This window comes from Elephas maximus, chromosome 3, assembly GCF_024166365.1.
Source record: "Elephas maximus indicus isolate mEleMax1 chromosome 3, mEleMax1 primary haplotype, whole genome shotgun sequence".
In the NCBI taxonomy this organism is placed as follows: Eukaryota; Metazoa; Chordata; class Mammalia; order Proboscidea; family Elephantidae; genus Elephas; species Elephas maximus.
The window spans coordinates 39,877,844-39,890,574 of NC_064821.1; the positions used below are offsets into that span (position 1 = coordinate 39,877,844).

Sequence of the window (12,731 nt, forward strand, 5' to 3'; positions counted from 1 at the left end):
TGCGGGGGCGGCCGCTCTAGGCGGCGTTGGCTGACCGCTCCCGCGTGTCAATGTCCCGCTGCCGGCTGCGCAAGGCTCAGCAGACCGGATACCGAGGCCGACGTTCCACAGCCAGAGTGCCCTTCGGCCAGGCGGACGCGAGCGAAGGGGAGGCGTCAAGCGGCAGAAGGAGGCGCCAAGCTTCCCGTTCTGGCCGAGAGCGGCCGAGCCAGGGCCGCAGTTCACAGGACAGGTCCAGCGAAAGGGTGGCCATGACAGGGACCACCAACCCTCACTCCAGCCACTATCCCAAGGATCAGCCCCGTCCGGTTTGGGGACCCGGAGTCTTGTTCCCATTTCCCATTTAACAGGACAGCAGTGAAGTAACCCAGTCCGTCAGTGACCAGACCTGCCCCCCAACCTCTCAGAGCCCCTCTCTGGGTCCCTAGGAATCAGGTCCTGGGCTGCCTTGTCTGCGCACAGGTGAGACATGGGGGTCCTTGAGCCCTGCTGGAAAACCTGTCCTAGGTGGGGTCTGCGTGGGCAAGCCTACACAGCTCCACAGCCTCTATGGGGAAAGCCTGCTCATAAAAATATTCCACTGTTTCCCAACCCCCAGAGTTTCCCACCCAGCCTGTGAATAGGTCATTGTGCACCAGTGGACACTGCACTGAGCTTGTTTCCTGCCCCCACGGTCCCCTCCCTGGCCCTGGGTGGAGGGGGAGGCACACCCAGCCACTACCATCTGAAGAGGGGCTAAGCAGGGAGGTTGCACGTCGGGGGCGGGGGCATCTAGGGAGCAGAGAGGGACTGGATCCCAGGAATGGCATCACACAAGGCTCTAGCTGCAGCAGGTGTAGCCATAGCCCTGGACCCCAGCAGACTACCCCGCTCAGAACAGCTCCAGGCCGACCCTTGGCCCATGGCCGACATCTCCAAGCTTGGATTCAGCCTGGCTGTCTGCCCTCCACTCTTGCACCAGCCCTGGGTCAGCTGAGAATCAGGCACACAGATGGGCTCACTGGGGCTGAGGTGTCAAACGCTCCTGTATTCAGAGACACATGTGAACACACGCGTGAACACGCATGAACATACTCCTGAATGGTTTGCATCCCATGACCTCACCCCAGTGTCCTCCCTCTCCCTGTCTTTGCCTGCTGAACCCACAGAGGAGGCCTTGCAGCCCCACTCACTGGATTTGCCTGTGGACTCGTACCTCCCCAGGGCAGAGTGCCAAGCATGAGAGCATCTCACTCTCACATCCTCACATCTGACTCAGAGATGTTTGGCTGGACACGAGTGTGTCTGACAGGTGGGCAGCTAGATGGTAGGGGCGGGACTGTTGGTATCTGGACGAGGGGAGGTGTGGGCAAGTGAGCATATAACCTACCACTGTGAGAGGCAGCCAGGATGGGGCCAAGCGGGGGACTTGGGGTGCCCCCACAGGTTGTCCCAGGAAGCCTCTGCCCCTGCGGCCCCCACAGTAGCGGAAACAAATACCAACGGTGGGAGGTACTGGCTGGCAGCCTCCACCAATGCAGAAAGAAGGGGCTAATTGGGCTCCTAGAGGGCTCATCACGGTGCTGGACCCTGGAGAGCTGGCAGAGGGTGGGCAGGCTGGCAGCCATCCTGGCCTCCGTGCCCACAGAGGGTGTCTCGGGGCCCGGAAGGAGCTTGCGTGCCTGCCTGTGTTGTGTTTGTGTGTATGTGCCCACATCCAATGTCATGACCCAGTTCTTGGGAGTCCATCCCCTGCTTCTGCCCCTGGAGCCTTCTCAGTCTCAGGCTCTCCTCCCGCCTCCGCCCCAGAGCCCTGTCACCTCCAGGAAGAGTGGGTGGTGCTGATTTTAGCTCATGGAAAGTTATGTAAAGGGGCCACCAGGGCACTGGGAATATGGGCACAGGATGCCCACTAAACCCACACACACCGGTAAAGCACAACTAGGGAAGGGGCAGGTCAGGGGCCTCTCTTGGCTCCTTGTACCACCACCGTTACCACCCATGCAAAATGGGGCATGATGTCCCTGCTGGAGTTTGGGAGCATCCTGTGGAGAGCATCTTGGTGTAGAGGATGCTCCTCGAGCACACCTGAGACAGGTGTGACCACAGGAGCTCCCCAGGCCTCACCCCAACTCCACACCCATTGCCTTCTGGTCAGCAGACTCAGGCCCTTGGCTGTCCAGCTGGTTGCCTCAGGATCAGGACAGGATGTGGACAGCTGGGCGGGCAGCTGCCTTTCAGATGGTGACTGGGACTTCTCAGACCCTAAAGCCACACCTCAGGGGCAGGAATCCCTTTTGGAGTCGGAGAGTCTGGAAGAACCCTAGGGAAGGACTTCCTGTCAGTGTGCACTGGGCAGCCAGCGTGACTGGAGCTGCCATCTGCAATGGCCAGGCTTCAGAAAGAGTGCAACACTGGCCACTTCTTCCCTCATCCTGGACAGAGGTACCTGTGTCCTGACAGTTGCCGGGAGGCTAGAGGGTGAGATTCAAGAAACCACTCTCCAACAAACTGTCTCCCTAGGGCCAGACCTGAAGTTCCCAATCACATCCGACCAGTGGACACCATTTGGATCTGGCCGGGCTCAAGGGAGGGCACAAAAGAGAGCCTGGAGGTGGCCAGGGAAAGCCGGCACTGTACATCTCTGCCCCTCCCCGTGGACCCCTACCCACATTGGGAGGCGGGGGACAACTAGCCAGCCCACATCTGCTCTACCACACACTCCACGAACACAGCATGTGGGGCCCATGCCCTGACAGTGTGGCCTGTGCTAGGAGTGGGCAAGGCCTTCAGGAGCACCAAGGAGGCCCCCTCCCTGCCTGGTAACAGGGACCTGACTTCAGCCCCTGGCCCACTCACCCCACTGGGATCCAGCACAGGAATGCAGAGTCCACAGGCCTCAGGCTTCATATGGGTTGGACCAGAGCCCCCCAGGGCCAAGCAGAGGCTGAGGGCAGACTCTGGGCTATCCCTGAATGTGGGGTTCATCATGGGGTGGAACCCAGCCTCGAGTCCTATACAACACCCAGGGCACCTGCAGTCTTCAGGCAGCCTCTTGTTTCTCCCAAGGTCGCCCCCCCTAGGGAGAGAAGGGCCAAGCTTGGGGCAGTGCTCAGCACGCTGGCCAGAGAGGGCAGAAGGCTGAGGGGAGCCAAGGCCGCACTCGTCCACTCACTCAACACCCTCGCCTGCTCTTGCCCCACACCGGTGAACAGCCAGTATGGCCCGGCCTCAGGCCAGGGACCAGGACACCCCAGCCAAAGCAACTTCTGTTCCCCTGGGGGCTGGCAGGGGACTAGGGGGCAGGAGAGGGGAAGGGCCTGGAGGGAGGACCAACCGACCTCATTGGCACCAGAGGTTGTCTCTGTACTGGGAAGGGTCAGGCAGCAGGAAACCCCCCTGCCCTATCAAGTGTATCTTCTGGGGCCACCTCTGGCCTCTCCCCAGGCCCAGAGCTGGGATGTGGGACCATGGCTGAAGCCCCTCAACCCTCTGGTAGCTCCATCTGGTGGTATCTAGCAGTTCCCAAAGCAAAAGTGAGGAGGGTGGGCGAGGCAGCATGCCTCCTACAAGCCAAGCTCTGACTCCTTGCCCCTGCCCTTGGCTGGAGCCCCGTCTCCCACAGGAGGGCCACAGTCCCTGCTCCCTGAAATCTCCCTTCAGCTATACTGGGCCTACCCCCTCCCCCCGGGCACCCTACTGCTCTGTCCTTAGAGGTGGCTTTCCTGGTGCTCGCTGTTGCAACCCTGTGACGCCTGGAGACACAGGTTGCTCCAGTTTTAACTACCCAGATAGAGCCTGGGGGACCTTTTTCTGCTGCCACTGATGGCCTCCCCCGGCAGCATTTGCCCCCGGTCAGCTCCGCAGTGTGATCTGAGGTGCACAGACCCACCCCTGGAGGGAAACTGCTTGGTGTGGAGGGAGGCCAGCGACACCCTGGCCTCCACCAAGTCTGGGGCTCCGCACCCTCAATATAGCTGGTCTGACCTCTGAATTTATGCCCTTACACTTGAAGAAACGGGCTCAGACAGGTTGAGCAATTTGGGTACCTCACATAGCTGGTCAGTGATGGTGATGTGATTCACACGCAGGTCAGGGTGAAACTAGGGTCCAGCTGCTTCCCACATGACTTCCCCTCCTGTGACCTCACAGGGGCCTCTTGCCTCCTTCCAAGCCCATGAGGGCCATGCCACACCCTCTTCAGAGCCCAGGCCTTCAGCACCGATTAGGGTGTGGTGTCAGGAACCCAGAGTCTGCCCTGGAGGGGGGCTGCAGGGCCTGAGCCCAAACCTCAAGCCCGGTACCAGGCTGAGGGTCTGGTCATCTCGGATGATGAGGCCATTTTGTCATCCTATGGATATACTGGGTCGTCCAGTGGGGCCAGAGACAGTGGGTGGTCCTGAGGGCACAGAGACACCTGGTGGTCTTCGGGACACAGGGCCACCTGTTCATCCTGGGAGGACGGCGGGTCATTCTGGGGGCACAGGGACACCTCATCATTCTGGGGGACAGGGACACTTCGTCATCCTGGAGGCACAGGGACACCTGATGGTCCTGCCTTCAGCACACCCCTGGCTTCACATGAGCACACGTAGGCTGAGGACTTCAGACTCAGAGACAGTGTCATTTGGACCCTATGTGTGGTGTGTGGTCCTAAAGTGTGGTGTGTGGTCTTGGTGTGTGCTGTGCGTCCTTATCATGGGATGGGTAGTCTTAGCTCCTGGCACGTTATCTTAGTATGCGGCACGTGGTCTTACTTAGTGTGGTGTATGTGTACTCAGGGTGTGGTTGTTATGGATTGAATCGTGTCCCCCCCAAAATATGTGTTGTAAATCTCAATCTCTATGCCTGTGGTTATAATTCCATTTGGAAATTGGTTGTCTTTGTTATGTTAATGAGACTGGATTAGTGTAGGGTATGTTTTAAGTCAATCTCTTTTGAGATATAAAGGAGATTAAACAAGCAAGCGAGAGAAGTAGAGATGGGGGAAGAGAGATGCCAAACCATGTGAAGCTCTGCCAGGAGCTAATGTAGCTCAGAAGAGACAAGGAGCTTCCTCCAGAGCTGACAGAGAGAGAATACCTTCCCCAGGAGCCAGCACACTGAGTTTGGACCTCTAGCCTCCTAAACTGTGAGAAAATAAATTCCTGTTTGTTAAAGCCATCCACTTGTGGTATTTCTGTCATAGCAGCACTAGATGACCAACACAGTGGTCGTAGCATGTGGTGTCATCTTCTCACAGGATATGTGGTCTTAGCAGGTGGCATGTCATCTTAGCGTGTGCTTTGTGGTCTTAGTGTATAGTGTGGTTGCTGGTGACATTAGTGCCTGGCGGGAGGCTGAGCTAAGGTGCCCACCCAGGGGCACCAAATGCTGTCTCCACACCAGGCCCCAGGTTGTTCCTACAACTAGTGCCCATCCCGATGGCTGGTCCCACCAGACACCTGGGTGCTGGAAGCAGACAGGCCGACCCCTACCCCACCCCCACCCAGTGTTCTCCCCACTGTGAACGCTTGTAGTCAGAGCTGGCAGCATTAGCCTGGCAGAAGGAGGGGGCATTGAGGTGAGGGGTCAGAGGGAGGAGGAAGAGCAGGTGTTGGACCTTGTACTGCACAAGTATGGATCTGAGCTCCAGGGCCGGGCGCGGTCTGCTCAGGGCAGGCAAACCAGGCACCCAAGGGGCTCCCAGCCCAACACACACCTCTCCTCTCCCTCCCTTGCCCCAGCTGCCCCAGGTTCTTGGGCCCCACATCCCAGCCCTCAAAGACTTTCCTTTCCAGGTCTCGAGAGCAGGCGTGGCCACCCCCAGGCCCACTCAGCCCCTCCTTCACCACCCGCCCCTGCATGCCTGGCCTCTCATAAATAGGAGGCTGCCCAGCCAGCCTCAGGCCACATCCCTGCCTTGTCATCTGCTAAGCCACCACCATTGTGCCAATTGACAGGAACGAGCATGGAGGTGCCTGCCCCTGGGAGCTCTGACCTCAAGGTACCCAGACGGGTGGATGGGGACTCAATGTGGGCAAGGAGTCTGATGTAGTCGGGGGCAGGCAAGAGAAGCTCCTCGGGGCTCCCCTTCACATGCCTGCCTCTGGGGTGCCGTCAAGGAAGATCCTGGTGGGGACAATGGGACAGTCATCTCAGGGCCTTGATCTCTCACACCTGAGTAGGGAGCTATGTGTTCCATGTGGCGGGTGCGTGGCCCGTGCCGTGGGCTGGATAGGCCCACGAAGGCATCCAGGGTGGGCACCCCCACAGAGTGAGTCCTCATGCCACACTCTATACAGGACACAAAAGTGTGAGTCCACTTGGAGCCAGGCTGGGAGGAGAAGCCATCATGGTCCTGCCACCACGGTCCTGCCACCACACACAGACACACATAGGGGGACATGGGGAGGCACGAAGCCCCTGCAGGGGCATTGACGGAATGCCTGGTGGCTGTGGAAAGAGAGCATGTGCGTATGCATGTGTGCGTGTGTATGCGCGCATGGGTGTACCTGTGTATGGGTGGGGGTGTGCACTTCTTCTCTGGGCCTTGGGACCTCTGTGAGTCTGCACTCTCTGTCCTGGTGTCCAGAGTCCCGACCCTATCTCAGGGAAGCCCTGGAGGCTCTGACTGGTCCCCAAGAGCCTCTCTCCAGAGCTCCTCCTTTTCCTGCCCTAGTAGCCCCAGCTGTGGCAGGAGGGAGTCTAGGTGGAGAGAAAAGCAGCTATAGGAGTCTGAGAGAAACTTCCAGAACTTCACCTGTAAGGTGCAGCTGATCAGTCCTGTCTTACTGATGGGCTCAGTGTGGTCACGGGGATGTAGGTATGGGTGCAGCCCGTGTTGTCAGGGGACCATGATGGCACGAGCTCACAGGATGTGGGGCCAAGGGGCTTCAATCCTGCCCTCCGCCCCTCAGCCCTGGGACACCACACAGCTGGTTGGCCTGTCCCTACACGCAGGTTCCCAGCACACACGTGAGCAGCCTGCCTGGGCATACATGATAGGGCATGTGTTGGCCAAGACCCAGCAGATGTTCCCTTCTTGGCCCCCTCCCGAGGGCCTGCCCAGCACCTGGGCAGCGGGAAGGGGCCAGAGCCCAGCAGGTGGTACCCTGGGCAGGCACAGGGAGGCTCAGCTGATTCAGACCAAGATGGGGACACCATGGAAAGTCCACAGGAAGCACGTTCAAGTGACTCAGAGCATCGCCAGGCCCTGAGGCAGCTGCCTGTCTGTCCCTGTATGGGGGGCATTTGAATCTCAGGCCTGTCCAAGAGGGGTCAGCTGGCTGGGGAACCCTGGAGCCAGGCAGGACATAGCCAGGGTTCTGTAGTGGCCCCCTTTCCCTAGGACCCTCGGGACCCCACAAATGGCTAGCCCCCTTGCCCACCTTGTCCTAAAGCCCAAACAGGGCCCTATTTACAAAAAATAGGACCTACGGCAATTAGTTTTAAATTGCTGAATGATCTCTCACAGCTGCCAGTAGAAACTTACATGGCCAATAGAAACTGCTCGTTAGCATCCCTTTTCAAGAGGCGCTCAGGGCACTTGCCCCACATGCCATAGCTTAGTTATGCCTCTGATCTGCCCAAGGTCCTGAAACAGGGACGAGAGAGATGAATCTTCCTCAGGCTCTCCAGACTCCAACATTGGGCCCTGGGGTCATGGATACAACACAGCCCCCCACTGGGCAGGTCTCCTGGACCCTGGATCCCCAGGAGCCCCATCGACCACAACTTTGCCTGCGAGCAGGGTCAGGTGGGCCCAGGACGCCATGTCCGTCTGCCCTCCAGCCACCCCAACCACCCAGGCTCCAACTGTGGCTATTGATAAGACTGGCCCAAGGCAGTGCCCGGAGCCTGACCTGGTGTCACAGGGGTGGGTCAGCGAAGTGTCCCTAGGCGCTGAGAATGGAAGCCTGTCCGTTCCTGGCTGGGGAGAGTCCTGGCAGGGCCGGGGGCCTTCTGAGACGCTTATCTGCTCCAGGCAGGAGCCAGGACCCATGAAACCTCCGCAGGACCAGGGACCTGGAGGCACCCCCAGGCCCAGCCATCACCACCACCACCACCGGCTGAGAGGAGTGCCAGGACGGGCTGGTGGAGCTGCACTCCTCCTTCACGGAGCTGTTTACCTTTTTCTGCACCAACACCACCATCCATGGCCCCCATTGCCTGCTTGGCTCCAGCCGCAGCTGCCTCCGGAGGGCAACCTGGGGCCTGCTGCTCCTGGGTACCCTGGGCATATTCTGCTGGAAGTTCGTACTACACCTTCAGGAGTGCTTGGGCTACCAGGCTGCCAGGACGGTGCCTGTGCACGGGGGCAGCAGGCTCTCCCCGTCCATCACACTGTGCGACATGAACCCACACCAGTGAGGGAGAGGGTGGGGAACCAGAAAGGGAATGGGGGGCTGGGCCAGGTCACAGATAGGGGGGCGCTGGACCAGGGCTGGCAGGAGGATAATGACTCCTCCCCCGGCAGCCTGTGGACATCCCCCTACACAGCCTCAGTTGGTCAGCAATGACCCCATCTCCTCGAGCCCCTTGCCCAGCCAGGACCTCTTAGACCTCTACCTGGCGGAGGAGGAGGGTTAAGGACAGGAAGGAATTCCAGCCCTGTGTGGCCAGTTTGTCCCCAGGGGCTAGAGAGGGGGATGCTTTCCAGAAGGGCAGCCCAGAGACCAGTTCCAGTGTCACTGGGAAGGGAGCAGGGCTGCATGCTAGTGAGGAGGCAGCACGGATGAAAACAGAGGGGATGAGTGGGCCAGGAGGATGGTGGAGGCTGCAATGGGGGCGGGCAGGCACGAGGGCTGGGCTGGGCTGGGGGACCTGCCTTGTCCGGCAAACCCCAGGAGCCATGGAAAGTGGAAAACTCCTAAGTCATGCTCCCAATTTAAAGAGCGCCTTCAGATGTCAGGGGAAGGGGGCCAGGCTTTGCCTGGGTGGCACACATTGGGAGACTGAGGTTGCAGAGTGCTGCAACATTGGGGTCAGTGCCTTGGCGCTCTACACAGCTCATTCCAGTAATGCCCCCAGGGACTGGTTCAATGAGCCTCAGGGCTGTGGCTCTGTCTCAGTGTGCCCACCTGTCTCACCCAGGCTGGTCCGCCAGCACCTGGAGGAGCTGGATGAGTTCGCACGGGAGAACATCTACTCTCTGTACAAGTTCAACCTCAGTGAGGGCAGGTGGCCCACCAGCACTGCCCCAATGGCCAACAGCCCAGGCCCTGAGACCACCTTCCAGTTGGACCGAAAACTCCGTCTGCAGAGGCTGATCGAAACAGGCAGCCAGTACAAAGTGGGGTTCAGACTGGTGAGTGTCCCTAGCCCTGATGGGGCTGTGGCAGGGATCCCCACGTGCCCTCACCCTGAGGGACTATGGGAGGGGAGAGCATGGCATGGGAGTGGGGAGGCAAGCTAGCCAGGCAGGCAGACAAGGGGGCTGTGGCCGCAGGATTGACGCCCCCGCCACGTGCCCCCAGTGCAACAGCACGGGCAGTGACTGCTTCAACCGCACCTACTCCTCGGGTGAAAAGGCTGTGCAGGAATGGTACCACTTCCATTACATGAACATCCTGGCCACCGCCCAGGAAGACAGCCACCAGAACCACTTTGTCCTGTCCTGCGAGGACAACCAGCGGGACTGTCTAGCCAGGTGAGGAGCTGGGCTGGGCTGGTGCAGCCCTGGGTGCTGCCGGCTGGACGTTGGCCACACATAGCTCCTGCAGAGATAAGACAGGCCGCGACCCCTCAAGTCACTCGAAATTGGCCAGTGGGGTACCCGTCAATGGCATGGGCTTGTCTGAACCTAGGCCCGCATTCCAGGAGCTTCAAGACCCATCTACGGCAGCTGCTACACCTTTAATGACATCTTGACATCAACGCACCAGGACATCAGCCAAGGTGAGGGGCAGCCTAGGCCAGAGGTGAGGGCCAGGTGGAAATGGGCACGGAAACAGCCAGGCAAAGGTGGTGGTGGCGGTGGCTGCGTCCAGGGTATAGGCAGAGCGGGCTAGGCCGGGATACGGGCGGGGAGTGGATTGGGCCGGGTGTGAGCAGGGGACCAGGTTGGGGAGTGGGAGGGGGTTAGGCTGGGTGTGGACTGCTGCACTCTGTCCTCCTCCCCCAGGGATCACCCTGTTGCTCAGGGTGGAGCAGCAGGATCACCTCCCCCTGCTGTCCACGGAGGCCGGCATAAAGATCATGGTCCACGGGCGCAAGTACACGCCCTTCCTGGAGCCACCCTTCCTGGAGCCCCGCTTTCTGGAGGCCCGCAGCTTCAGCATCCTGCCAGGGACAGAGACTACCATCAGCATCATAGAAGTGGGCGGTTGCTTTCCTGGGGCGGGGCGGGGCCTGTTGGCAGGAGGCGGGAACTGAGGCAGCCACCTCCCACCAGGAGGCGGTGCATCGGCTCCGGAGCCCCTACGGGGCTTGCGTGGACAGAGAAAACGGTGCGGAAGTACCTCTGCTGTACAACACGTCCTACACCACGCAGGTGGGGCCGCATCAGGGGCGGGGGGCGCTCAGGGTGGCCACCACCCTCTCTCACCCTGGGCAGAGCACAGGGCCCACAGTCTCGGACAGTGAGAGGTGGCGGCCGCGAGAAGGAGGGGGCTGGGCATGCTGGCGGGCCCCTGACTAGAGTACGGTGGCCCTCGGGGCTCCCAGCTCCCATCCTTTCCTGTTCTCCCAGGCCTGCCTGGTCTCCTGCTTCCAGTAGCTGATGGTCAAGAACTGCTCATGCGGCTACTACCGCTACCCCCTGCCGGCGGGGGCTGAGTACTGCACCTACGCTCGGCACCCGGCCTGGGGTGAGCCCCGCCCACCACCACCCACCACCCTCCTTGCCTGGAGTGAACCCTTGCCCGCCCGGCCTGGGCCACTGGAAGCGGAGTCACCCCACACCTCCCAGCCACCCTCGGGCATCTCCTAATGGGTCCATCTGTAATCCCTGACTCCCCAGGTCACTGCTTCTACAGCCTCTACCAGGAACTGGAAACTCACAGCCTCTCCTGCTTCTCCCTGTGTCTCAAGCCCTGCAAGTGAGTGGGGGGCCTTGGGGATCAGAGGTCACTGCCTTAAGTACCACGGCAGGGGGCTGATGGATGGGTCTGTCTCTTCAGTGAGTCTTTCTACAAGCTCTCCATGGGGACCTCCAGGTGGCCTTCGTCCAAGTCTGCTGTGAGTGCCTTTGAAGGGATGTGGGTGCGGGCTGCCCTCGGACCTGCCCCTTGGTGCTGGGGGTGGAGGGCTGTGCAAGGGGTAGCAGCCACATAGAAACTCCTGTGTGTAGGACTGGATCCTGACTGTGCTTGGGGGTCCTCAGAACCGGAGCCAGAGCCCAAGGTAGGTTTGCTGCCCCCCCAAGGGGTTGTGTCCCAGCTCCTCCCCCTGCTAACCATGCCCCCTAGTGCCCCTTCCCCTCATGGGCCCCAAAGAGGTGCCCCACCAAGCAGGGCCCGGCTTGACCCAGCCCCCTCATGCCTCTGTTCCCACCCAGAAGCAACATTGCCAAAGTGAACATCTACCAGAGGCACAGCTACCTCAAGATGAAGGAGACGCCACCGGTGAGCCAACAGCAGGCTGGGCCAGCCTAGGGGGTGGGGTGAGGGCCGCCATGTGCCAACTCATCATGGGCCTCAACACAGGTGAAGAAGTTGTTCTCAGATATGAAAGACCTCATGAGCCTCTTGTTCGGCATGTCCGTGCTCTCCCTGGTGGAGCTGCTGGAGTTACTGCTTGATGCAGTGGCTCTTGCCCTGCTGCTGGGCTACCACCGGCTCTGTGAGGCATGGGCATCCCAGACTGGGCCCAGCACGGCAGCAGGGGCATCCCACACCCAGCTGGAGGCCGGCCAAATGCCCGTCAGCTGCCAGCACAAGGCCAAGCATCTAGGGGGCCAAGGCAGCCTCATCTCCCACGGACGCTTCCAGGGGCCCCAGTGGGAGTCTCAGCTGAAGAGTCAGATCGGGCATGGAGCCCATCGCCACCCTCCCCAGACTCCCAGCACCTGAACCAGCCCTGCAGGGGCTGTCAGCTACTTTGTTTGATCCTGGGGGCTCTGGCAGCATCAGACTGTCCTGACTGCCCAGGGTGGGCCAGACCCCCCCAACAGGGGGGTCTCTGCCACCCAAGCAAGCCCAGGAGGCCCAGGAAGCACAGCACCTGGTGCACATGAGCAGATGCCAGGGCTGTGGCACATCCAGGCAACCCGTGGGCCCAGGTGCCCTCCCCGGAGGTGGGGGTCACAGGTCTGAAGGAGGCCCAGACCCAGGAGGAGGGAGCATCCAGACCACTCTGGCTTTCCATGTTTCAGGAGTGACCCTGTGTGCTTGTGTGCCTCTGCGTGTGTGCATGTGCATCTGTGTGCCTCTGTGTATGCATCTGTGTGCCTCTGTGTATGCATGTGTTTGTCTCTGTGTGTGTGGAGGGGGCGCATGTGTGTCTGTGTGTGTGAGGGGCTCCTCCATGTTTCTGAGCATGTCTACACATCTGTGCCTGTCTGTGTGCTCATGTATCAAGTGGAGCTTGCCCTACCTTTGGGACAGCTTCCATCGAGCAGGCGGAAGGAAGGATACAGACTGGCCAAGACACTTGGTGACCTTGGTTTGTTTTGTAATAAAATCATGATTCCACGGGGTGGCTAGTGTCTGTGTGCACCTCCACATCACCCTGGCTTGGTTAGGCTGACGCCTCCCCAGGGCAGACCACAGCAGGAACAGGGTAGACCGGAGGATGGGAGGTGGGTAGGAGTGGCACTGGGCAAAGGGTCA

General features: G+C 60.2%; 1 protein-coding gene across 1 annotated transcript; it reads left to right on the forward strand.

The window, feature by feature from the left end:
• The first annotated feature begins 50 nt into the window (after window positions 1-50).
• SCNN1D (sodium channel epithelial 1 subunit delta) lies at window positions 51-12,591 on the forward strand. Its single transcript, XM_049875495.1, is given in 14 exon segments — window positions 51-308; window positions 429-462; window positions 8,036-8,327; window positions 9,055-9,268; window positions 9,438-9,610; window positions 9,806-9,858; window positions 10,085-10,278; window positions 10,355-10,453; window positions 10,652-10,769; window positions 10,922-11,000; window positions 11,082-11,139; window positions 11,252-11,304; window positions 11,459-11,525; window positions 11,607-12,591. Coding segments are annotated over 14 exon segments (2,058 nt in total). The 3' UTR covers window positions 11,973-12,591.
• The last annotated feature ends 140 nt before the right edge of the window (window positions 12,592-12,731 follow it).